Genomic DNA, 26,787 nt, shown 5'->3' on the forward strand with positions numbered 1-26,787 from the left:
AGCATAATGTCCGGTCGAGATGCACATAAATAGACTAAGGATCCTATCATCGACCGGTATACCTTTTGATCTACGGATTTACCTCCCGTGTCGAGGTCGAGATGCCCATTGGTTCCCATGGGTGTCTTGATAGGCTTGGCATCCTTCATTCCAAACTTGGTGAGTATATCTTGAATGTATTTTGTTCGGCTGATTAAGGTGCCCTCTTGGAGTTGCTTCACTTGAAATCCTAGAAAATACTTCAACTCCCCCATCATAGACATCTCGAATTTTTGAACCATGATCCTACTAAACGCTTCACAAATAGATTTGTTAGTAGACCCAAATATGATATCATCAACATAAATTTGGCATATAAACAAATCATTTTCAATTGTTTTAGTAAAGAGAGTAGGATCGGCCTTGCCGACTTTGAAGCCATTAGTGATAAGAAAATCTCTTAGGCATTCATACCATGCTCTTGGGGCTTGCTTGAGCCTATAAAGCGCCTTAGAGAGTTTATACACATGGTTAGGATACTCACTATCTTCAAAGCCAGGAGGTTGCTCAACATAGACCTCTTCCTTGATTGGTCCATTGAGGAAGGCACTCTTCATGTCCATTTGATAAAGCTTAAAGCCATGGTAAGTAGCATAGGCAAGTAGTATACGAATTGACTCAAGCCTAGCTACGGGTGCATAGGTTTCACCAAAATCCAAACCTTCGACTTGTGAATACCCCTTGGCCACAAGTCGGGCTTTGTTCCTTGTCACCACACCATGCTCATCTTGCTTGTTGCGGAAGACCCACTTGGTTCCTACAACATTTTGGTTAGGACGTGGAACCAAATGCCATACCTCATTCCTCGTGAAGTTGTTGAGCTCCTCTTGCATCGCCAACACCCAATCCGAATCTTGAAGTGCTTCCTCTACCCTGTGTGGCTCAATAGAGAAAACAAAAGAGTAATGTTCACAAAAATGACCAACACGAGATCGAGTGGTTACCCCCTTATGAATATCGCCGAGGATGGTGTTCACGGGATGATCTCGTTGGATTGCTTGGTGGACTCTTGGGTGTGGCGGCCTTGGATTTTGCTCATCCTCCTTGTCTTGATTATTGGCATCTCCCCCTTGCTCATTGTCCTCCTCTTGAGGTGACTCATCTTCTTGATCTTCATTTTCATGATCTTGAGCTTGATCCTCATCTTGGGTTGGTGGAGATGCTTGCATAGAGGAAGATGGTTGATCTTGTGCTTGCAGAGGCTCTTCGGATTCCTTAGGACACACATCCTCAGTGGACATGTTCTTTAGCGCGATGCACGGAGCCTCTTCATCATCTAGCTCATCAAGATCAACTTGCTCTACTTGAGAGCCGTTAGACTCATCAAACACAATGTCACACGAGACTTCAACTAGTCCAGTGGACTTGTTAAAGACTCTATATGCCCTTGTGTTTGAATCATAACCAAGTAAAAAGCCTTCTACAACCTTAGGAGCAAATTTAGATTTTCTACCTCTTTTAATGAGAATAAAACATTTGCTACCCAAAACTCTAAAATATGAAACATTGAGATTTTTACCGGTGAGGAGTTCATATGATGTCTTCTTGAGAATTCGGTGTAGATATAATCGGTTGATGGTGTAGCAAGCGGTGTTGATTGCCTCGGCCTAAAACCGATCCGAAGTCTTATACTCATCAAGCATGGTCCTTGCCATATCCAAAAGAGTTCTATTCTTCCTCTCCACTACACCATTTGTTGTGGCGTGTAGGGAGAAGAGAACTCATGCTTGATGCCCTCTTCCTCAAGAAAGCCTTCAATTTGAGAGTTCTTGAACTCCGTTCCGTTGTCGCTTCTTATCTTCTTGATCCTCAAGCCGAACTCATTTTGAGCCCGTCTTAAGAATCCTTTCAAAGTCTCTTGGGTTTGAGATTTATCCTATAAAAAGAATACCCAAGTGAAGCGAGAATAATCATCCACAATAACTAGACAGTACTTACTCCTGCCGATGCTTATGAAAGCTATCGGGACGAATAGGTCCATGTGGAGTAGTTCCAGTGGTCTGTCAGTCGTCATGATGTTCTTGTGTGGATGATGAACACTAACTTGCTTCCCTGCTTGGCATGTGCTACAAATCCTGTCTTTCTCAAAATGAACATTGGTTAGTCCCAAAATGTGTTCTCCCTTTAGAAGCTTATGAAGATTCTTCATCCCAACGTGGGCTAGTTGGCGATGCCAGAGCCAACCCATGTTAGTCTTAGCAATTAAGCAAGTGTCGAGTTCAGCTCTATTGAAATCAACTAAGTATAGCTGACCCTCTAACACTCCCTTAAAAGCTATTGAATCATCACTTCTTCTAAAGACAGTAACACCTACATCCGTAAAAAGATAGTTGTAGCCCATTTTACATAATTGTGAAACTGAAAGTAAGTTATAATCTAATGAATCTACAAGAAAAACATTGGAAATAGAGTGGTCAGGTGCTATAGCAATTTTACCAAGTCCTTTGACCAAACCTTGATTTCCATCCCCGAATGTGATCGTTCTTTGGAGATCTTGGTTTTTCTCATAGGAGGAGAACATCATTTTCTCCCTAGTCATATGGTTTGTGCACCCGCTATCGATGATCCAACTTGAGCCCCCAGATGCATAAACGTACAAAACAAATTTAGGCCTTGTTCTTAGGTACCCAAACGGTCTTGGGTCCTTTTACATTAGAAACAAGCACCTTGGGTACCCAAACACAAGTCTTTGACCCCTTGTGTTTGCCCCCAACATATTTGGCAACTACTTTGCCTGATTTGTTAGTGAGCACATAGAAAGCATCAAAAGTCTTAAATGAAATGTTATGATCATTTGATGCAATAGGAGTTTTCTTCTTAGGCATTTTAACATGTGTAGAACGCCTAGAGCTAGAAGCCACATTCTTATAAATAAAAGCATGGTGAGTAACAGAATGAGTCTTCTTAGCATGAATTCTCCTTATCTTATCCTCAGGATAACCAGCAGGGTATAAAATGTAGCCCTCGCTATCCTGAGGCATGGGAGCCTTGCCCTTAACAAAATTAGACAATCTTTTAGGAGGGGCATTAAGCTTGACATTGTCTCCCTGTTGGAAGCCAATGTCATCCTTAATGCCAGGGCGTCTCCCACTATAAAGCATGCTACGAGCAAATTTAAATTTCTCATTTTCTAGTTCATGCTCGGCAATTTTAGCATCTAATTTAGCTATATGATCATTTTGTTGTTTAATCATAGCAAGGTGATCATGAATAGCATCTACATTAACATCTCTACATCTAGTGCAAATAGAAACATGCTCAATGGTAGATGTAGAGGGTTTGCAATCATTTAATTCAACAATCTTAGCATGTAAAATGGCATTCTCATCTCTAAGATTGGAAATAGAAATATTGCAAACATCTAATTTCTTAGCCTTAGCAATTAATTTTTCATTCTCACTCTTAAGGCTAGCAAGAGAGGCATTCAATTTATCAATCTTAGCAATCAAACTAACATTATCATTTCTAAGATTGGTAATTGAATCATCACATACATTAGATTTCTCAACCTTAGCAATTAAATTAGCATTCTCAATTCTAAGGTTAGAAATGGTGTCATGGCAAGTGCTAAGCTCACTAGTTAATTTTTCATTTTTCTCTACCTCCTGAGCATAAGCATTTTTAGTCTTAACATGCTTTTTGTTTTCCTTAATAAGGAAGTCCTCTTAGCTATCCAAGAGTTCATCCTTCTCATGAATAGCACTAATCAATTCATTCAATTTCTCTTTTTATTGCATGTTAAGATTGACAAAAAGAGTAAGCAAGTTATCCTCATCATCACTAGAATTATCCTCATCACTAGAAGTTGCATACTTAGTGGAGGATCTTGATTTTACCTTCTTCTTCTTGCCATCCTTTGCCATGAGGCACTTGTGGCCGATGTTGGGGAAAAGGAGCCCTTTGTTGATGGCGATGTTGGCGGCGTCCTCGTCGGAGGAGGAGTCGGTGGAGCTCTCGTCGGAGTCCCACTCCCGGCAAACATGGGCATCGCCACCCTTCTTCTTGTAATACCTCTTCTCCTTCTTCTTCCCCCCTCTTGTCGTTATCCCTGTCACTATCACTAGATAAAGGACATTTAGCGATAAAATGACTGGGCTTACCACATTTGTAGCAAACCTTCTTGGAACGGGGCTTGTAGTCTTTCCCCTTCCTTTGCTTGAGGGTTTGGCGAAAGCTCTTGATGATGAGCGCCATTTCCTCGTTGTCGAGCTTGGAGACGTCAATGGGGACCCTACTTGGTGTAGAGTCTTCTTTCTTCTCATCCGTTGCCTTAAATGCAACGGGTTGTGCCTCGGTTACGGAGGAGGCGCCTTGCTCGATGATCTTCTTGGAGCCTTTGATCATTAGTTCAAAGCTCACAAATTTTCCTATTACTTCCTCGGGAGACATTAGTTTGTATCTAGGATCACCACGAATTAATTGAACTTGAGTGGGGTTAAGAAATACGAGTGATCTGAGAATAACCTTGACCATTTCATGGTCATCCCATTCGGTGCTCCCAAGGTTGCGCACTTGGTTCACCAAGGTTTTTAGCCGGTTGTACATGGCTTGTGGGTCTTCTCCTTGGTTGAGCATGAAACGACCGAGCTCCCCCTCGATCATTTCCCTCTTGGTGATCTTGGTCACCTCGTTAGGGCTGGGCATTCGGTTTTTTTTCTAAACTTCGGTTCGGTTTTTCGGTTTTAAAAAACTTTGGTTTTTCAAACATTAGAACCGATCGGTTTTCTAGAAAATGAAAAATCGAGAAGTTCGGTTTCGGGTTTTTACTTCCGTTTTTCGGTAAAAACCGAATACCAAACTTATAATCAATACAATACATACAACAAGTTTACATGATAGATTACACATAATTTTAAAAAGTAAAAATTATATAGGTACAAATATTTAGATATACATCATACATCACATACAAATAAGTGAATAACAATTTAATTGTATCACACAATTAGTTTACATAATCGAATAGTCAAATTTGAGAATTGATAAAGTTTGGTATTCGGTTTTTTCGGTTCGGTATACGGTGAAAACCGATTACGATACCGAAAACCGAACTTCTTAGATACAAAAACCGAAACCGAACCGAACTACCAAAAAAACCGAAATTTCGGTTCGGTTCGGTTTTTGGTTTATGGTAAAAATGTGCCCACCCCTACACCTCGTCTCCTTCGTGCGCGGTCTTGAGCACGTCCCAAATTTCCTTGGCGCTCTTCAACCCTTGCACCTTGTTATACTCCTCTCGACTTAGAGAGGCGAGGAGTATAGTGGTGGCTTGGTAGTTGAAGTGCCGGATTTGGACAACCTCGTTCGAATCATAGTCTTCATCCCCCGGTGATGGCACTTGTACTCCAATCTCAACAACATCCCAAATGCTAGTGTGGAGTGAGGTTAGATGGTGCCTCATTTTTTCACTCCACATATTATAATCTTCACCGTCAAAAACCGGTGGTTTGCCTAATGGAACAGAAAGTAATAGAGTACGTTTAGAAACGCGAGGGTAGCGAAGGGGGATCTTACTAAACTTCTTGCGCTCATGGCGCTTAGAAGTTACGGACGGCGCGTCGGAGCTGGAGGTGGATGGCGACGAAGAATCGGTCTCATAGTAGACCACCTTCTTCATCTTCTTTTTCTTGTCGCCACTCCGATGCGACTTGTGAGGAGGTGATTCCTCCTTCTTCTTGTTGCGGGACTCTCCTGATGGAGCCTTCCCGTGGCTTGTGGCGGGCTTCTCGCCGGTCACCATCTCCTTCTTGGCGTGTTCTCTCGACATCACTTCGAGCGGTTAGGCTCTAATGAAGCACTAGGCTCCGATACCAATTGAAAGTCGCTTAGAGGGGGGTGAATAGGCAGAATCTAAAAATTATAAACTTAAGCACAACTACAAGCCGGGGTTAGCGTTAGAAATATAATCGAGTCCAAAAGAGAGGGCGAAAACAAATCACAAGCAAATGAAGAGTGAGACGCGGTGATTTGTTTTACCGAGGTTCAGTTTTTGCAAACCTACTCCACGTTGAGGTGGTCACAAAGACCGGGTCTCTTTCAACCCTTTCCCTCTCTCAAACGGTCACCTAGACCGAGTGAGCTTCTCTTCTCAATCAATCGGGACACTAAGTCCCCACAAGGACCACCACACAATTGGTATCTCTTGCCTTGATTACAATTGAGTTGGGAACAAGAAAGAGAGAAGAAGAAAAGCGATCCAAGCGCAGGAGCTCAAATGAACACGGCAAAACTCTCTCACTAGTCACTATTTGATTGGATTGATCTTTGGACTTGGGAGAGAATTTGATCTCTTGTTTGTGTCTTGAATTGAATGCTAGAGCTCTTGTATTGAATGCGTTGGCTGAAAACTTGGATGCCTTGAAGTGTTGGTGGTTGGGGGTATTTATAGCCCCAACCACCAAAGTGGCCGTTGGGAGGGGCTGCTGTCGTATGGCGCACCGGACAGTCCGGTGCTCCACTGGACACTGTCCGGTGCGCCAGCCACGTCACCCAACAGTTAGGGTTCGACCGTTGGAGCTCTGACAAGTGGAGCCACTGGACAGTCCGATGGTGCACCGGACAGGTCCTGTTCACTGTCTGGTGCGTCTTCTGGCGCCTGCTCTGACTTCTGCGTGCGCAGGCGTGCACTGTTCACTTTCACTGTTCCTTTGTAGACGACCGTTGGCGTGAAGTAGCCGTTGCTCTGCTGGCACACCGGACAGTCCGGTGTTACACCGGACAGTCCGGTGAATTATAGCGGAGTGGCTCCCCAAATTTCCGAAGCTGGCAAGTTCAGAGTGGATCCTCCCTGGTGTACCGGACACTGTCCGGTGGTGCACCGGACACTATCCGGTGGCTCACCGGACAGTCCGATGCGTCAGACCAGGACAGCCTTCGGTTGTCTTTTGCTCTTTTTATTTGAACCCTTTCTTTGACTTTGCATTGGTTTGTGTTGAACCTTTGGCACCTGTAGAACTCATAATCTAGAGCAAACTAGTTAGTCCAATTGTTTGTGTTGGTCAATTCAACCACCAAAATTCATATAGGAAAAAGTTTGACCCTATTTCCCTTTCAAGAGTGCGCGACGCGCCCTGCGCGGCTGCGCGGCCTGCGCCCTTGTCGCCCTTCCTCCCACGAGCTCCAGCGCGTGCGCCGCCTACGCGGCCTGTGCCCTGCGCCCCTGCCGCCCTTCCTCCCACGAGCTCCAGCGCGTGCACCGCCGCCACCTTACGCCCGTGCCCAGCGACCCAGCTGCTGGTCCTACCTACCGCCGCCGTGAGGGCAGGGTTATCCGGCACGGAGACTATATGCCACAAGTGCGGCCGCAAGAGCACAACTCTAATAATATTAAGTTTGTTTTGGTCAAAAATTGTTTGTCTTCTCTTTTGTTGGTTTGCTGGTCATATTTGATTGTATTTTTCCAATTTTAGGCTTTTGTGTATTTCGGACTCGATTCTGTATTCTGAGTTCAATTATGTATTCTAGGCTCGATTTTGTTTTTTGAGCCCAAAATTGTATTTCGGGCCAAATTTGTATTTCGGGCCTTTACTATTTTCGGGCCGCCCGTTTAAAGCCCGACACATTTAGCTGAATACGGGCCGGACCGGGCCAAGGGGTCAGCCCGTGGGTCGGTACGGCACGACCCGAATTTAATATTGGGCCGAGCCGGCCCGAAATTAAACGTGTCGAGCCTTTTCGGGCTTGAGTCGGGCCGGGCCGGGCGGCCCGAATGTACACCTATAGCCATGTCTAGCGAGCCGACCCGAGGCACGACCCATTTAATAGTGTTTAGGCCAACCCGTCATAAGTGTCGTGTGGTGCTTGGGCCGTACCTCGGCCCGTAGTGCTGGCCCGGCCCGACACATTATTTTTTATTTTAAAAAAATCATATATACATATGTACAATTTATATTTAATATTATAAATATCTGAACATGATGTTGTACTGGTTAGATAGCTTTGTTCAGTGTCTTCTACCCTTCTTTTAGGGTGTGGATTCAAACTCCACCTCCTACAGGCCCGACACGTTTAATTTTGGGTCTGGCCTGGCCCAATATTAAATTTGGGTCATGCCGTGCCGACCCACGAGTTGACCCCTCGGCCCACGGTCCGGCCCATATTCAGCTAAACGTGCCGGGCTTTAAACGGGCGGCCCAAAAATAGTAAAGGCCCGAAATACAAATTTGGGCCCAAAAACAAAATCGAGCCTATAATACATAATTGAGCCCAGAATACAGAATCGAGCCCGAAATACACAAAAGCCTAAAATTGGAAACATACAATCAAATATAATCAGCAAACCAACAAAAGAGAAGACAAACAATTTTTGACCAAAACAAACTTAATATTATTAGAGCTGTGCTCTTGTGGCTGCGCTTGTGGCATATAGTCTCCGTGCCGGATAACCCTGCCCTCACGACGGCGGCAGGTATGACCAGCAGCTGGGTTGCTAGGCACGAGCGTAAGGTGGCGGCGGCGCATACGCTGGAGCTCGTGGGAGGAAGGGTGGCACGGGCGCAGGGCGCATGCCACGCAGGCGGCGCACGCGCTGGAACCTGGAGCTCGTGGGAGGAAGGGCGGCAGGGGCGCAGGGCGTAGGCCGCGCAGCCACGCAGGGCGCGTCGCACACTCTCGCTGTCTCGCGCTGGAGCCTAGAACTGGGGGCCTAGGAGGCTGGGACGGCGGTCGGACGGGACACGGGAGTAAGAGCGACTCGGCATTTTAGGTTTTTTGAGCAACAGGGCAAGACAAAGCTAAATGGAAATGGGCCTCGCCTTCGCCTTAGGCTCGTGGACAACTTATGCGCTGCCGCTGCCTGAGCTGAGCCTGACTGCCTGAGGACCACCGACTCGCCAAGTGGTGCGCTGCCGCTCGGTTCGGGCCTTTACGTGCCGGTTAACGGGCCATTTCAGGCCTGCTTAAACGGGCCGGGCTCGTGCCCGCCCGTGAGCCTCGGCCTCGGCCCAAGCATGGCCCGATACATCAGACCAGGCCGATCCGACCCAAAATAATTTTATGTCGTATCGTGTTTGGATCGTGTTTTTTTTTCGTGCTTCGTGTCAGCCTATTAAACCCGGACCAAATGTACACCTACAGTGCCGACTTCCTTCTCCCGTTCTCCGCTCCTCCGATCGACGATGGCCATCGCTCAAGCTCAGCTGGGCCGACACAATCACACAAGGGTCGGTCCACCCACATTCGTACGCGTGCTTGTTGTCTCTGTCAGCCATCAACTCTCCAGTGAGCTGCGAGCCTACAAGGCTGTGGGCAGTGCCAGCCTCAACCTCGACCTCCCCCAGTCCCCCACCGACCACCGGCCTCCTTTCCCGCAGGCACGGGTGCACGGCACGCGGTTTCCACTCGCTTCGTCCGCGTTCGGATCGCCCTCAGGTCAACCACCACTCCTCCCCTCTGCTCCTCTCAGCATCTCGCGCTTCAGATCTCGCCCACCGATCTGGAACTGGAATTCCCTCCCGATCTGTATGTATCTCACGCACGCTTGCTCGCGTTCTTGGCTTTGCTCCCACCTCTCTCTAGCAGAGTAACAGTCTAGCAGAGCAAGCATGTCGTCGTCGGCGGAGAACGACCCCACGGTGACGGTGACCGAGCGCGGAGGCAAGGACAAGCACGAGGACGGCGGCGACAAGGAGCAGGGCGGCGGCGGCTTCATCGACAAGGTGAAGGACTTCATCCACGACATCGGCGAGAAGATCGAGGAGGTCGTCGGGTTCGGCAAGCCCACGGCCGACGTGTGCGGCATCCACATCCCGCACATCAGCCTCCACCGCGCCGACCTCGTCGTGGACGTGCTCATCAAGAACCCGAACCCGGTCCCGATCCCGCTCGTGGACATCGACTACCTCATCGACAGCGACGGCCGCAAGCTGGTGTCGGGCCTCATCCCGGACGCCGGCACCATCCACGCGCACGGCCAGGAGACCGTCAAGATCCCGGTGTCGCTCGTCTTCGACGACATCAAGAGCACCTACAAGGACATCCAGCCGGGCAGCATCATCCCCTACCTCGTCCGCGTCGTGCTCCTCGTCGACGTCCCCATCATCGGCCGCGTCAAGATCCCGATCCAGAAGGACGGCGAGATCCCCATCCCTTACAAGCCCGACGTCGACGTGGAGAAGATCAAGTTCCACCACTTCTCCTTCGAGGAGACCACCGCCACGCTCCACCTCAAGCTCGAGAACAAGAACGACTTCGACCTCGGCCTCAACCTGCTCGAGTACGAGATGTGGCTCGGCGACGACAGCATCGCCTCCGCCGAGCTCACACAGACCGCCAAGATCGAGAAGCAGGGGATCACCAGGATGCAGGTGCCCTTCAGCTTCAGGCCCAAGGACTTCGGATCCGCTGTCTGGGACATGATCAGGGGGAGGGGCACGGGATACACCATCAAGGGAAAGATCGATGTCGACACTCCCTTCGGCAACATGAAGCTGCCCATAAGCAAAGAGGGTGGAACCACCCGCCTCAAGAAGGAGGAGGAGGAGGACGACGACGATGACAACTGAAGTGAGGTACTACTACTATGTACTATCTGCTGCCTCTGTTGATCTAATGCCATACTACTGAAGTGAGGTACTACTACTATGTACTAGTCAGCACTCTTTTCTTCTTCTTGCAAGATGTTTCCAATTCTTCATTATGGAGTATTCACCAGTTCAGTAAGTAACTGGTCTTTTTGACTAACGAGAATGCCAGTGGAAAAGATATAATGCTTTATCATGAGCATGAATCTTTCTAGTTTGATTTTAGGTGTGTTGACAGGATAAGTTCAGTACTGCTACACGATGCAATAGCTGAACTTGGTAGGCTTAAGTTCCAAAAACCTGACCATTTTATAGCTGTACACTCTCCATGGATCAACTATACTGAAAAGCTTAGTCTACTATGACCTCACTAGTCATAGAGATTTTTGCAAGTACTTATCTGAACTCGTTATGCTAGGCGATGGCAACTGTGATACACTAGTACTATCTGTTGCTTGTCGATCCAGTACCATCTTTGTTCTTCCATGTTGCCAATTCGTTCATCCGTATGATGATTCATAAGTTTAGTACTTGTTATTATCTGTAGCACTCTTCGGCTAACTAGAATACTAGCGGAAAAGAGACAGCTTTAGCATAAGCATGAACCCTTTTTTAGTTGATATAAGGTGTGTTGGCTAAATGCAATATCCGAAATTGCTAGGCCTTTGAGTCTCCAGAAATCCAGAATTTGGGATTGGCGCTAGAAATAGGCGTTACAAGTTTGTCATTCTGGAACTCTGTAGTCTCGAAAAGCCTAGTCAACTATGGCCTTATTAATCGGAGAGATTTTGCAAGCACTTGTCTGAACTTGTCTATGCTTGACGACGTTCTAGAATATGTGTGAGACAGATAAATATCCAGTGCATGTCAGTAATACTAGGTTTTATACTCTTGTCCAAATGCTCACACTACACACACGTACAGTTTGATTCAAGCAGAGATCGAACGTTTCACCATTCCGCTTCAGACGATGTTTAGCTCAAAGCATGCCACCATCTGGACTAGGCTGTAAAATTCGGAACACAATCCCATGTGAAAATTGAAGAGACCTTTGCAGTGCAGGACTGCAGGCAGTTGCTGTGTCTGTCAATTGCTCGTGGGAAAAACATTGGGTGTGTTTGCTGAACTCTGTTTCTGAACCACCCTACCATTGTTGCAGGACTGCTGGGGGGCGCTGCTGTTACCTTTCACGAAACGCAGCGAAGCAGAAGATGCGGGGATCGTCGTCGACCTGATACCCACACCCTTAGCGCTGGTTAAGCTCTTGCCTTTAGCTTATGGTGCTCTGTTGTTTTGCATTGTCTGAACATCCTCTCACTTCCTGAGTGTACGTTCAGTTTGAGGTTTCCTGTGTTGTCCATCTGAATTCTTTCAAACTTTGCGGTTGGAACTGGATGAAGAATAAAATTCCAACCCGCCCTGGTTCTTTTGTGGGTCTGTTTGGAATAGATGCTGCCTGCCAATGATCCTGAAATAAGCTTTACTGAAAGGCTTTATCCATCCAGATTCCAGAAGCTCACGGCCTCGCGGGCTCAACCTCAAACCAAGAGTGTAATCCGCCTGTTGCATCACATCAACAAGTTAACACATTGGATGTCATTAGATTTGTATATGAACTGTAGGTCATTTTACCTCGCATATCTATCCAATAGAGGGGCATATGCTAGGCTCCATCCTTCTGTTGTCTAAACCAAAGGAAGCAGCACACAACAACTACAGCTAGGGATGTTGCTCGACGACGACTGCCAAAATCATTCTCCATGGTCTATCAGAAGGTAGCAAAATAGTTGTGTTAATAACATGGTCTTGCTCTTCAATTAGGTGCATTTTATGTTATTAGTACCACATGTTGTTGCATCGTGAGATGATCCTCCAGTGGTAAAATATGCCTGTTATGTGATCATTGACCAAGATATGTTGCTCAGAAAATGTTCCAACCAAATAGGCATAATCATGTGCAGAAGGAACATAGGTTAGTGTGCTCAAAATATCAGTAGCAAAGATAACAAGCAAGCAAGTGAATGACTGGATCTAGAGTATAACGGTACAAGAAGAGATACAATTATACAATAACCAACCAAGCAAGATGTCCTAAATAACTAAATAAGCATTACGACAAGCAAAAACACCATATTGAACACAAAACATACTGTAATACATGGGGATCTAGAGTATAAAAATACGGGAAACACGCAATAAAGCTTACAATCAGCGTAATGAGAGAATAGGGGAGGGGTATGCCTAACTATGGAGGTAGTCGGATCCTCCGAGAGTAGGCATTCAAGAGAAGAGAGGGAACGAAGGATCTACACAAGAACAGAAGTGAATCGAAGTCAGCATATTCCAAAAGGCATGAAATTGATAAAATTAGAGGAGAGGGATGTGCCAAATCACCGACACAGAGTCTAGTAGCAATAGCTACTTAAGTCGATGCACCAGTAAGGAGCACAAGTGAGGGGGACATGATGGATAGGAGAGGAGATAACAATGAGAAGAGGGTGTGGAGTGGTGAGGAGAGGCGCGAGCCACATCGTCGAGTGCGGGAGGGGAACCCTAGTGAGATGCATGGTTATATGCCCTGGTCGCGCGGGAGCTGAGTTAGGCCAGGCTTGGGAGCGCTCTCATTTTCGACCATTGTTCCCAAGCCTGGCTAGAGGGAGGGGTTGCACATGTTCAGCTGAAAGGGAAATGTGCCCTTGGGCCATTTCTAAGTATTTTGGTGATTGAGTGCCAACACAAGTGCTTAAATGTGAAGTTATGCTCATGGATGGACAAAGTGCAAATCAAGAGTAAAGGTATGTTTCTAAGCCTTAGTACATTGGTTTTGTGTACTAATATACTTGTCTAAGTGTTAGAAACAGAAAGAAGAAGAAAAGAAAAGATGTGGAAAAGGCTTGGCTGTGTACAGCCAAGACTCAGCTCAGTCTGGCACACCGGACTGTCCGGTGGTGCACCGGACAGTGTCCGGTGCGCCAGGCTGACTCGGCGTGAAGAGGTCGCTCTCGGGAATTCACCGACGGCGTACGGCTAAAATTCACCGGACTGTCCGGTGTGCACCGGACTGTCCGGTGAGCCAACGGTCGGCAGCGGAATCTGCGCGCGACACGTGGCCGGGCCAACGGTCGGAAGGGGGCACCGGACTGTCCGGTGTGCACCGGACATGTCCGGTGCGCCAACGGCTCCCAGATCCGCAACGGTCGGCTGCGCCATTTTAGGAAGGAGATCGGGCACCGGACAGTATCCGGTGTGCACCGGACTGTCCGGTGCACCCGACGACAGAAGGCAAGATTGGCCTTCCAGATTTGCTCTCAACGGCTCCTAGCTGCCTTGGGGCTATAAAAGGGACCCCTAGGCGCATGGAGGAGACATCCAAGCAACCTTAGAGCATTCTTGATCATCCACACTCAGTCTTTGCACATTCGTTTGTCATTCTCAGTGATTCGAGCTCCGTTCTAGTGAGAACTTTGAGATAGTCTTTTGAGCTCGATTCTTGACCGTGTGTTGCGCATCTTGCTGTGGATTTGTGTGTGTTGCTTCCCTCCCTTACTCTGTGCTTCTTTGTGAAATTCAATTGTAAGGGCGAGAGACTCCAAGTTGTGGAGATTCCTCACAAACGGGAAAAGATTAAAGTAAAGAAGAACACCGTGGTATTCAAGTTGATCATTGGATCACTTGAGAGGAGTTGAGTGCAACTCTCGTCCGTTGGGACGCCACAACGTGGAGTAGGCAAGTTTTGTACTTGGCCGAACCACGGGATAACCACCGTGTCATCTCTGTGATTGATTTCTTGTGGTTATTGTGTTTTGACTCCTCTCTAGCCACTTGGCAATTATTGTACTAACGATTAACCAAGTTTTTGTGGCTTAAGTTTTCAAGTTTCACAGGATCACCTATTCACCCCCCTCTAGGTGCTCTCATCAGCATAATCCAAAGATTGACCTAAACAACCAAACGGGGTGGGGTGGCCAGTCGGTCAAGGAGTGTGCATCACTAGTCTAGAAGCTCGCGCTGCCAGCCAACGAGGGCACACACTATTGACCTCACGGTCATGGTCCGACCAGCGATGGTGCGGGCACGAGTAGACAACGAGGGAGGGGCTCGCCATGGGAGGAGATGTCATGGTGAAGAAAGCGACGCTAGAAGAGAGAAGATGTGTGACGGGAGAAGAAGAGAGGTGGAAAAATTAGAAAGAATTGGACTGTAATCGATGGTAGTGGTCGATAACTTTTCTCAACTCTATCAAACTTATGTTGTTGGAGCTTCCATTGAGAAGCTTCACCAAGAGAGTGGATCTAGCCTTTAGATCCCCCATTTTGGTAAATATAAATTTAGTGGATCTAGATCGTTTGACAAAGTTTTTCAAAAATTTAAATTATTTTTAGTGAATCTCAAATAAACTCATACTGTTGTTTCATTTGATATGGCTCCTTTTAGAAGGGCTCTAGCTCCTTATTTTATTGTCAGTAGAGTACCTTCTATGAAGCTGAAGTTTTTGTAAGTAAAAAAATGGGCTATTTAAATTTGTACCCTTAGTTTTGCTTCATTCCTTATTTTTAACCTTGGTCGTGTTTTTTCTTAGTTTTGCCCTACTACTCTATAACACTAGAAGGACAAAACTAAGTAAAAAAACACGACTAAGGGTAAAAATGAGAACACCAGCAAAACTTGGAGCAAAAGCTTAAAAAATCCAAAAATAAAAGCCATATTTCAGCATCGTGTCTCTTTTATAAAAAATGACTTTGACTTTTTGAGCTCTACAAGGAGTTGTTTTCGGCTATTGGCCCCTTTAAGAAGTCGTGAGAAAGTAGAGTCGAAGTCCTGTCAAATTGACCTACAATAGAATGTCTTCAGACCTTCACACAAAGTTTTTCGGTGTTCAAATTCACTAGATCTTTTATCTTGGTCCTGTTTGTTTCGGATTCTAGCAGCTTCTGGCCACCAAAAGCTGCTGCGGATTGCCAAACGCTCAGCTTTTCAGCCAGCTTCTATAAAATTCGTTGGGACAAAAACCATCCAAAATCAATATAAACACATAATCGGTTAAGTCGTTGTAATAGTATGAATTCATCACTTTCTAGATCCTGAGTCCTATGAACAACTTTATTTTCCTCCACACGTAATCGTAATGATACTCAGATTCTCCCCACAGCCAGATTCTCCTTACAGCCAGATTTTCAGAAAAGCTGGTCAGAAAAAAACTGAACCAAACAGGCCCCTTATATCTCGTATACAGAGAAGATTAGGTCTACTCTATATTTAGTCAATTCAACTGTTCGAGATTTTTTTAAAAAAATATAGGTCCGCTGTTGATATTGTATTTTAGCTGCCTAAATCTTTGGACAGCAAACTTAGATAATCAATTAGTATAATTAAAAGAATAATTTATACTTTTTCTATGGGTAAATAAAGGAAAACATACATGCTGCGTATATGACAACAAAAGAATCATACACATAAAACATAGAAGAAATGCATAACTACATATAGTTGAAATACACACAAAGTTAACGTTGTAAACAATTTTGGTTTAACTGGCAACCCGGCCGTTTTTCCACCAATATGAAAATCCGTGCAAACTCCAAACAGGGCGTGGCGTCCTATCCTTATCTATCGAGTGGACGCGACGCCAACAGCGTCAGCGCCTCCTCCCGCTCTCCGGCTCCTGTCCTGCTCGCGCTCGTCGCCCCCCTGCCGCTCGGCTCCCCTTGGCCCCTCCAATGCCGCCACCCATGGCACTGCTGCCGCTCTCCTCCGCATCCGCGTCCGCCGCGCTGCCGCCCTTCCGCTCCTGCCCGCCCGCTGCGATGCTGCTTCGCCTCCCCTCCCCCGCCCCCTCCCATTTCGCCCGCCCCCGCGCGGTCTCCACTGGGTACGCGGCGTCCTTCTACGGCGGCTCGGCGATGTCCGCGGCCGGCGGCGCGGACGAGGAGGAGGAGGTCGGCTACGAGTCGGGGTTCGGCCCGGGGCTAGGGCTGGGCGGCGGCGGCCTCGGGATGTCGGCCGCGGAAGCCGCGCTGGCGCTGGAGGAGCGCGAGATGCCGCCCTGCCCACCCGGCCTCCGCCAGTACGAGACCATGGTCGTGCTCCGCCCCGACATGTCCGAGGAGGAGCGCCTCGCCTTCATCCAGCGCTACGAGGAGGTAATTTGCGTTTGCCTCCGCTCCGTTTGGCTGCCACTATAGCTAACTGGATGGATGGAGCAGCGTAACACGGGCACGGCTCGATCGGCTCACCTCTGCCTCTTGCATATCTCGCTACCATTTGCTGTTCCGATGGCAGAGAGAGCAGACAGATGATAATTTCTGGACAGGCTGGTATCATACTTGAGCAATGCGAGACGAATGTTAAAAGGGTTCCGAGTGTTTCGAATTTCATCCAATAAATATTAGGATTTCTAAACGTATAAAAGTGGATCCGCCATAGTTAATTGCCATCCTATCCTGAATTCACCATGTATGTTAGGCACTGTTTCTGTTAGAAACTCACTCTAGTCTAGAGCTAATCAGTTTGTTCACATTGAAGTCAGATGCTGCGGCGGTAATATATAGAGACAAGAAACCGTTTCGGATTAAAGACAGGTGAACAGCTTGAATATATAGCAGTAGAGGTTTGAACACCCCCTACCTAATAACTCAGCTAATTTGTGAGTTAACAATCAGTCCATTAGCTGGTTTAACCTAGCTAACAATTTGTTAGTTCCAAACGGGCCCTTAATCGCTGTTATCAGTCACATGCCATCTGCGTACCATTCCAATCCAGCTCAGCTTGGTGTTTTCCTGTGCTGCAGCTGCTCGTCGCCGGCGGCGCCATGTACGTGGAGGTCTTCAACCGCGGTGTCATCCCGCTGGCATACAGCATCAGGAAGAGGAACAGCCGCACCGGGCTGCCGTCCACCTACTACGACGGCATCTACCTCCTCATCACCTACTTCACCAAGCCGGAGTCCATGGACGCCCTGCAGCTTAAGCTCAACGCCGACGACGACGTCATCCGCTCCACCAGCTTCAAGGTCCGCCAGCGGAAGGCCGTCTAGTTAGACGGGTTGCCTCCTCCGCCTTCAGGCCCTGAACACTGTTTTGTTCACATACCATACTACAAGAAATCTGCTGTACAAGAATCCACCTTTGCCATGATTGTTGAGTTTTTTTTTTTTGAATATGTTTCTTGTCTTGTGGTTCTCGAAAATGGACGTCCGGCCATCGTTCGCCAGAGAAACACCGCGCCTCCTAAAACCATCATGTTTCATCAGGTACCAAAAATAAAGGTCCGTAGCTAGGTAGCGTCGAGCCTGAGCGCGCTCCGGGGATGGAGAACAGTCCAAACCCATCGTAAATCTGCAACAGTACAAGCATATACAGTGCAATTTGTGGAAGAGATTCGTACAAGTACAACTTTCATTTGATTTCAGAGGCGTTTAAATACTCCACACTTCATTCCCATTTAGCGTCAAGTGCGTTGGTGTTTCCAAATATTCATTTGATGAAAGAGATGTTCTCGGCATATAACTAAACAGTACGACACTAGGACATGACATGATGCAGAACGCAGATTGGCTTTCGGATTTCTCGAGCAGGAACAGGAAACTTCGGAAGATAAGACACAAAGCACAACACAAACCAGAACAGACGCCAGCAATCCAAAATCTGTCAGCCATGGAGTAACATTTAGTATCTCTCATGGCGCCTGAAATCATAAACAAATACCTGGGTCAGTCAACGATGTGAGGCACAAGGGTTTCAAATAAAAAAGTGTGCCTATTATTCAGCAATACCTGCTGCGCTCCCTGGAGCGTGAACGCTCTCTTCTCCTTGAGTCATATCCGCGGGAGCGGTCATAATCCCTATCCCGGTCGCGGTCATGGCGACGGTCCCTATCGTGACGCCTATCGCGTTCCCTATCATAATCTCTTCTTCCATCTCGAGACTCAACCCTGTCTCTCCTTTCTGAATCTCTATCCCTGGACGGCGGGCCGTTTCGATCCTTGCTCTGCTCTCTAGATCTAAAAGAGCCAAATGGGCATGCTTTCAGATAAGATGACCATGATGCTGATTGCTGACTAAAACAATGAGGATGCGGAATACAGAATACCATACCGCCTATCATCTTCAGTTTTGCCTGTCCTCCTTTTGTTTCTCTGCTCCTGCAAGATGCCACAGTGTATTTTGTTTATTGACAGTACAGATAATGATATTTTGGCATATTTAAAATCAGAGACAACGTTCCAAAAGATAGGGCGGGCGATACTTTACAGGCAAGGTTGCTTCAGCAAAATGTAACTTGCAAACTTATGGAGGAGGTAGCAGATAGAAAACAGAACAAGTTGTCACTTACAGCAAAATGTTGGCAAAAGAAGTGTGCTTTCAGGATAACTTAACCAGTATTATTTGTCACCTGGTCTACATAATATGGCTCAGGCAGTAAAAAGGCAACCTCCAGCTTCTGCCCAACAATCGATACTAAGCAGACACATGAGCAGTTTGTCACAATTAAGTAAACATGATTTTTTTCATACCATGGTCCGCACGCTCCTATGCTTACATTTGTCAACAGACAGTGACTGTTGTAGCCATAGGTATGAAGATCATCGCATGAGATTCCAATCACGCGACATGGACTAATTCCTGTAATGACTATCGTAATAACCATAGTGCCCGGCAATGTGAGAATCAAATAATATATAGAGGGAAGGTGAGAACCTTGAGGCTCTTGAGATAAGAAAACTCACAGATGCCAAAAGGCCCAAAACAGAGTAACTCTTTAAAGCAGAAAACGGTACATTACACTCAGCACCTGATAAATTGCACCTTTATAGATTTAGATTGAGGATAAGTGAATAAACCAAGATTATCGTATTCTGATGATGGCCAAACAGAATGTAAATTTTGTTTTATTTGTCTTTAAGGTTTGGAAACCTTGGAAGTATTAATCTGTTTCATAAATCTCCAGTGTTTAACTTCTACTTTGGGCATAGGCATGCAGGAATTTACCTGAAGTTCTTTCTGTTTGTCACGAATCAGCATGTAGCCTAGATGCAGTTTCCCTCCAAAATGGTCAGCAAGACGTCGATCACTGTTGAGATATTTTCAGCTTAGGATCAACAACAACAAAGCCTTTTATCCTAATCAAGTTGGGGTAGGCTAGGGATAAAAGCCCGATGGAACCCACAAGTCAAGGTTGATTTATCAAGGTGCAATTTTTAAACCCAATAAAAACCCAATATTTTCAGCTTAGGATAAATATTCAATTTGACAGCTTCAGATATTTTTGGGAATGCAAAGAGCTAGAAGCATTACTTGTCATATACACTCAGAAATGCTCCACATATATCACAGAGGCGCAACTTTTGATCGGTCTACAAATTAAACAAAGAATCATCAGTATGTATCTAGCATTGCATCATGATGAATAGACACAGATAATAAGATGAAAAATCTGTAACAAAATAGTGCCAACCATTATTCCATTAAACCATAAAAAGGCAGTGTAGACCACAAGAACCTCTAAAGAGTAAATTCAATTACATGTGCAAACCATTCCTACCAAGAAATCCATATCAATGTATGATGTAAACATGAGGCACATAACAACAGGGTCATTTGAAAACATGAGGCACAAAGGGTTGATGCTGAATAAGTGCCTTACAAACATTGAAACCCTAGATGTGTAATTCACGCGCTGTAAAGAAAATCATATTGTCGAGTAAATGTGCTGGTACATACATGACAGGAACAATTTTCCAGTGTACAAAGATTGAACTGTGCACTTAAAAGCTAAACTGACAGAGAAAGGATTCTACAACAATATCTGATCAGAACATTCAAGAAATATGAACTAGGCAAGTTAATTTACTTTCAACACACGATTGACTTATGTTTAAAATCAGTTTCCCCGTTAGATGATTAGGCTACAGAAACATATACATTGAATCTGACAATCTATTAAAAAAAGTAATCCAAGAATTATGTCATATTGTCGGCAGCATATAAGACACAGATTTGAACAGGCCTTTGTACCAGGGTTACGTCATAATAAGCCACAAAAGCTATCATCAAATGATGCTACAGAAAAGATAGACGACAATACTATGCAAACTAACGCTACCAAACAATGACAACTTAATTCGAAATAATTATTGGTTATATGGAATCTCACAATCCAAACATCAGCGGCAGTATATTTAGAAGGGTCTGAAGGTGGCTCCGGACGTCGCGCCAGCTAATAATAAGAGTCAAAAACAGGTTCCATCAGTCAGAGTTCATTAAACAGGATAAACGTAATAATGCCAGTGTCATAAACCCTTGTCTGAGACAGATCACAGCAAGATAAAAAACTACTGAAACTGGCTGTTAAAAGGAACTTTAAAATACTAGCTTAAGGTGCACATAGTAATGGCTATTTGGCTACCTTTTTCAGAGCTTCTGCCTCTTCCAAAGCTTTCTGAGCTTCATCAACCATGCCTTGTTCCCCTACCAAAATGACAACCATTAAAATACAATAACACTATATAAGAGCAATCCTATACAGTTACAGAAAACTTGCTTATGTTCTAGAGGAAGTCTAGAAATCAAAATGTGCTATATATACCAACTATAGCCTTATGTCATTTAAAAATTCTCATGAAAGCTATCTTCTCAGCTTCTCACTTTTGCCAAAAACCTCACTAGTGCATATTGTTAGTCTATTTGACTTTATATTACCTACCTGAGTGGTTGACTACTTGACTTCATGATACAGACATACTAGGAGAAAAAGTCTGCCCAAACTTAGCCCCAGTTAAGAAATAAAGATACGCCTGTATACGAAACAAACCACTAATCCATGCTACTTTGCAAAGAAATTCAACACATTGCTTTCCATACCAAGCTCTTCAGCTTTCTTAAGCTTTTCATTGATCATTTCTTGAGTACGAGCATCGGGTGGAGCTGGTGGTGGCGCTGCCGCCACTTGAGGAGGTTGAGCAGGCTGAGTTAATGAAGCTCTGTCCTTGTTAAAAGCATCAAGCAAGAGGGTAGCCTGGAGCAAAATAGGAAAAACAATTACCAAATCAAAACTAAAGTACTACAATTTGAATAATTTGTGCTGGAACAATAAGATCAATATAAGAAATGAAAAAACATACTTCTCAAAGAATCAAATTAATACCTGCATATCAGCTCTTTTAGTTCTGAGTTCTTCCACTACTTCCTGGGCCTTTATTTTATCATCAGTTCTCCCTTCAAAATCTGTCAGTACATTTCAATGAGAATTTGATGATAATCAATTCGGCAATTTGCAGCTTAAACTTGAGGCCAAATTGCAATATCTATATTTCACTAATCAGACATAAATTGGTGTTAACGCATTGGCTAACTCCCTATTGTGTAAGACTATCTCCAGCAGGTCGTGCAAAATATTGTTTTGCACTATAGACTGCACTGTTCACAGAGTGAAGTTTGAAATAGGGGATGGAATAGGAGATAAGATGGGTAAGCTACTGGAGACAGCCTAACAACACGATTGTACCTAATCCCTAGAAACTATGAATCCTCCCAAAATAATTGTACTTGTTATTGAACCTGTCTCAATCTATTATTTTGAAAATAGTAAAATGCAGTAGTGGTCCTCAAACTTGGCACATTGTGTCACTTAGGTTTCTAAACTCATAAAACTAGAAAAACGGATCCTATAACCTGGTCGGCCCGTGCAAAACCAGGTTTGCTCAAACCGGATGCCGACGTGGCGTACCACATTGGAGCACTCTAATAAGTTCAGGGTCCCAAGTGACACAACCTGCTAAGTTTGAGGATCCAAGTGACACATCATGCCAAGTTCGAGGACTCAAGTGACTCCAACGTGGCATGTCACATCGGCATCCGGTTTGAGCAAACCCGGTTTTGGACGGTTTTGAATGGACCACCAAGTTCCATCACCTGTTTTTTCTCCTGGTTTTGAGAGTTCAGAGACCCAAGTGACATAGCATTCTAAGTTCGAGAACCACTGATGCATTTTAATCTTTTGAAAACATAATAAAGAGAAGAGTGGGCAAAAAAAAACAGAATATAAATGTAGGGTAATTACCAAAGGCATCAACTTCTACCATTTTTTCCTTGATCTGTTTTGACAGCTGCAGTATGTCATCCGTCTGTGAGCATTGACGATAGAATCAATATACAGCTCAAATCAAGAGTTGCCGTTACAAATAAACTTTTGCAATTGATATATGAGTCCTAGCAGATACCAGAGTAACCTCCGAGACGGATATCGCAATAGCAGCCTTGGCATCGTCATCCGCAAGTCGTTTCAGGGCCCTCTGAATTTTCCTGTCGCACTCCACAATGAGCCTTTCTATCATATCCTCGAGTTCTCTGTCAAAATTCTCTGTTCCCTTTGCTTTCGCTTCTTCATAACTACCAATAGCTCAGGAAAACATGTGTATACAGTATTTTGCACAAGAAATCCAAAAAAACAATTAAGAGAAGGAAAAACAAAGATAATGAGGTAAAATGAAGGATACTCTTTCCGCAGTTGAAGCGAGTGAATCTTAGAACAAGGACCAAGATCCATTTTCTGCAATCACCAGATAAATAGGTTTTTAGACAGCGGCTCAAAGAGAACCACATCTGGTTTTATTTTCCTCATAAGAGCTGGTACCATGTACTATACCACATGCAAACATTGCCAACCCAACATTCCGTTCATCCATGAGATAATGATATCCTATTCCCAAAACGGAAACCTAACTAAAATTCACAAACCAAACATCAGGGGGTAAACGAGGATACCGTGAGCTGGAAGAGGTCGTGGGGGCAAAGGCCGGCGAGGAAGAGCCGGCAGACGTCGCGGTCGTAGTAGTTGCGGCTCACCTCCTCGACGTCGCCGTTGCGGTTAGCGCCCATGAGCACATCCAGTTGCTTCCGGAATGCGTCCATGGCGGGCGTTGACACCCGTAGCCCCTACCCCGGCGAGGGGAGGAGGCGGGGTTTAGGGTTTCTACTGAACGCGCTAGCGAGAGACGATTTACACTCCGCGGATGGGGAGGAGAGGAAAAAGAAGGATTACGGTCTTTTTGTGCAGATGAACGGGACGGCGGATGCCGCGGATCTCATGGAGTTCCTGTTCCTCAGGAAGTGGGAGCTTGCAACGCGCAGTATGTATTTTATCAGCTCTAAGAAATTTATGGCAGTATAATGCTCGTGCGTTACGGCGGTACACAAAAGACGAAGAGATAATTATAGTGGAAGGCTTGTAAAGTCCTCGCAACAGCATCGATAAACCGAGTATTTGAATTTGAAGCTCCTTCTCCACAACACTTTATTCTCAATTTATGTTTATACTAGGTAAATGTCCGTACGTTGCAACGGAAACATATAATACCACGATAACTTATGTATAAATGTGTGTTATACTGTTATAAGAAAAGGTTTCATAATCCATTTGTGATCCTAGCCATACATAAATTTTGTTATTTTATTCTAGATATAGGTATATGCTCGTGCATTACTACGATTTCTATATAGGGAATATATCGAATGCAAACCACGTTTTGATACAAACCCCGTGCAAACCTACTAAAAAAGTTTCAAAAAATTCTGAAAAAACATGAATGTACATCTGATCTTCCCTCATATATGCACAAAATTTCATGGTCAAATTCATCTTACTCTAGCAGTTAAAAAAAACAAGTTTTCTGATAAACAGTAATAGATCAAATGCACCAAAATTTGTCTTTTTTGTAACTGCTAGAGTAAGATGAATTTGACTATGAAGTTTTGTATATAGATGAGGTAAGCTCATATGTACATTCATGTTTTTTTTCAGAATTTTTTGACTTTTTTAGTAGGTTTGTATGGGATTTGCACCAAAACGTGGTTTGCATTCGATATGTTCATGATCTTAACCTACAACATATAACAATCAATCATCACAGCTTTGCTCCAAAATGTAGAGCATAGTTGAACCCAACGGATCTTAAAAAGAATAGATTTACTTATACAGATTTCTTAGTGTTTTGTTTGCATTCAACAATAATTGTACTGAATCTTCTCGGATATTGCCAATCTTCACGAGATGAGGTGCACACAAGAGACCAAAACTAACTGGAATGCATGGAGTATATATAATTTGAGAAAAATATGACAGTTCACGAGAAGCCCTTCTTGCTGAATAATGTCTTTACAGAAGCTGCGTCAGGTAGTTTACCACTGGGGTCAGCACTGCTGGAAAAAGAAATCGTGTTCTTTAGGAATCATGTGTCAAAACTGCACAATCTATATCACTCACTATATTTTCAGTTTTCCATTCCATACGCACAAAACGGGGAGGGGAAGCACAACAAATCAGAATGGAAAAAAGAAATAAATATTTGAGGGCAACACAGATGTTCTGTTTTACGATAATACAAATCACGCACCATGTATCACTTATATTGAATAGCTGTCCACTTTTCTTAGTCTCTAGTTGAGCTAAAACATCACCCTGTTACACCCGAAGAAAATGTTGTACTCCTTGACATTGGTCTCCTCCCTCGAGCACGCCTGGGCTCAAGTTATCTGAGCTGGTGGCGGTGCCATTGATAGCATCGCTCCACTTTGCTCTTCTTTGGATGTTCCAGGGTGAGAGGGCAATCAGCAGGTTGAATTGGAACAAGGAGAAGGGTGTGTTGTCTGCGTCATCATCTTTCTGTTCGAAGGTGTTGTCTTATGCACAGCCATTTCCACGGACCAGCACTGCCTGTTTAAATTTAGGGAGGAGTACAAAGCCCTGTCTCTCTTGATTTATCACCACTGGCACCTTGCTTCTACACAGCGGGGTCAGTGGTGGCACTGGCGCAGCATGGAAGCTCACTCACAATCCTGCTAGTAAACTGAGCATGCTAAACTGTTAATGGAAAACAAACAACACGAGATTCGCAGATAACGCAAGCAATTAGCAACGTATAAATGGAATGGTACAATGTTAATACATATTGTAATTGTAGTAAACAAAGACAAAAAAAAGGAGCAAGGAGAAAGAAAACTTATATGTTGAAACAGCCCTGGCACTTGACATCCTACACACAGGGACAAATGGCAATAAGGAAGAACAGTAGAGTACCCAATTTTTTTCTCGAACGTGCAGGAGAACTGCACATTATTTGCACATTATTCTCGTAAAAGCCACTGGGAATTGGAGCGTTCTCCGACTTCGCGGGACTTCCGAGCACTGCCCGTCGATGCGTGGCTCGAACCCGAAGCCTTTATTCATTTCCGCTCTGAGCTTATCCAATTCGACAGCGCCGCATCCGCCTCTCCCTCGAGGGCCTCGACCTAGCAGGCCACTGTCCACCATTGTGCCCCGCGAGCGGCGAGCCAGATCTAGCACCGTCGACGCGTCGCCCCCCGTCGCCTGCGCGCATGGCGCAGCCTCGGCCCTTCGCTCGGTGCTCGCGGCCTCGTGTTCCAGCTGCCAGCAACAGGAGATGGATGCCCTTCTCGACCTTCAAGCTCGTGTCGGTGCGGGCGGCATCGGGTTCCCCGCGGCCGATCGATCCTACCTCGGCAGGCAGCACATCCCCACCAAAGGGGTCGTGGGCATCGACGACGTGGACAGCGAGGCCTACGTCTCGCAGTTCTTCGTCGATGGCTCGTTGTTCATCGCTGGATTTTGGGTAGGTGTTCGCTTTCTGCTCATGAGAAGTTACGTACATAGAGGTTGTGTAGTTGTTGACGATTCTTCTATGTGAAAAATGTGATGATAACAGAAGCGCGTCAGAGTCTACGACGCCGAGAAAGGATGGAAGACCCATTAGGATATAAGCTGCAAAAGTGTGCACTAGATGGTTCCTGACACGCCCGGATTTAAGGGCAAACCTGGGTGGTCTCAAATGTGTACTAGGATCAAGTCTCACACATATGATAACTCATGTTACATAAAACAATGTCACATCTTTATTACTTAATATAAATTTTGTACAAAATAGCTAAATAAAATACATCATACGATGACAACGATCCTCCACAATCATAGTTGACTGGGAGACGATGACCTAGACCTCTCCGAACTCATCGTAGTATCCTTCATGCTCCTCCGTTGGCACCTGTTCTTGACCTGGTGTGATGATTATAGCAAGGGTGAGCTCCCATACGGTCATCGCTCAACAAGTGTGGGGAAAAGTGTAGTGTAAGGCTTATCAAGGATAATGGTTAAGGCTAAGCATTGCTTTTAATTTTGTTGGTCAAAATTTTATTTGTAATTACTAAGTATAAGTAAA

General features: G+C 45.2%; 4 protein-coding genes across 18 annotated transcripts; 3 read left to right on the top strand and 1 right to left on the bottom strand.

Moving 5' to 3' along the window:
• The first annotated feature begins 9,156 nt into the window (after positions 1-9,156).
• On the top strand, positions 9,157-12,055 carry LOC100191638 (uncharacterized). 2 transcript variants are annotated; one of them, XM_008670872.3, is made up of 3 exons: positions 9,157-9,498; positions 9,575-10,547; positions 11,719-12,055. In XM_008670872.3, exon 2 carries the CDS (start codon positions 9,582-9,584, stop codon positions 10,539-10,541), a length of 960 nt encoding a protein of 319 aa, XP_008669094.1. In that variant the 5' UTR covers positions 9,157-9,498; positions 9,575-9,581; the 3' UTR covers positions 10,542-10,547; positions 11,719-12,055. The 2 variants fall into 2 exon arrangements, with proteins under 2 accessions (XP_008669094.1, NP_001130539.1); NM_001137067.1 differs by having other exon boundaries at positions 9,346-9,408; positions 9,559-10,547; positions 11,719-12,028.
• A 4,106-nt stretch (positions 12,056-16,161) lies between these two features.
• LOC100382451 (30S ribosomal protein S6, chloroplastic-like) lies at positions 16,162-17,716 on the top strand. The gene is made up of 2 exons (NM_001175192.1): positions 16,162-16,699; positions 17,347-17,716. The coding sequence occupies exons 1-2, from the start codon at positions 16,277-16,279 to the stop codon at positions 17,590-17,592; spliced, it is 669 nt and encodes a 222-aa protein (NP_001168663.1). The 5' UTR covers positions 16,162-16,276; the 3' UTR covers positions 17,593-17,716.
• LOC100282822 (uncharacterized) lies at positions 17,701-23,733 on the bottom strand. 14 transcript variants are annotated; one of them, XR_004857727.1, is made up of 16 exons: positions 23,321-23,733; positions 23,053-23,105; positions 22,777-22,945; positions 22,617-22,680; positions 21,702-21,781; positions 21,419-21,572; positions 20,964-21,025; positions 20,712-20,774; positions 19,853-19,911; positions 19,547-19,628; positions 19,285-19,349; positions 19,098-19,180; positions 18,891-19,015; positions 18,653-18,699; positions 18,331-18,558; positions 17,969-18,242 (listed from the first exon to the last, which is right to left on the bottom strand). XR_004857727.1 is itself a non-coding variant. In NM_001155728.1 (13 exon segments), coding segments are annotated over 13 exon segments (1,227 nt in total). In that variant the 5' UTR covers positions 23,468-23,689; the 3' UTR covers positions 17,973-18,223.
• A 1,128-nt stretch (positions 23,734-24,861) lies between these two features.
• LOC103644312 (uncharacterized) lies at positions 24,862-26,451 on the top strand. The gene is made up of 2 exons (XM_008667514.4): positions 24,862-26,184; positions 26,278-26,451. The coding sequence occupies exons 1-2, from the start codon at positions 25,750-25,752 to the stop codon at positions 26,323-26,325; spliced, it is 483 nt and encodes a 160-aa protein (XP_008665736.1). The 5' UTR covers positions 24,862-25,749; the 3' UTR covers positions 26,326-26,451.
• Positions 26,452-26,787: the final 336 nt, after the last annotated feature.

The sequence above is a fragment of the Zea mays genome, chromosome 1, assembly GCF_902167145.1.
Source record: "Zea mays cultivar B73 chromosome 1, Zm-B73-REFERENCE-NAM-5.0, whole genome shotgun sequence".
Classification (NCBI taxonomy): Eukaryota; Viridiplantae; Streptophyta; class Magnoliopsida; order Poales; family Poaceae; genus Zea; species Zea mays.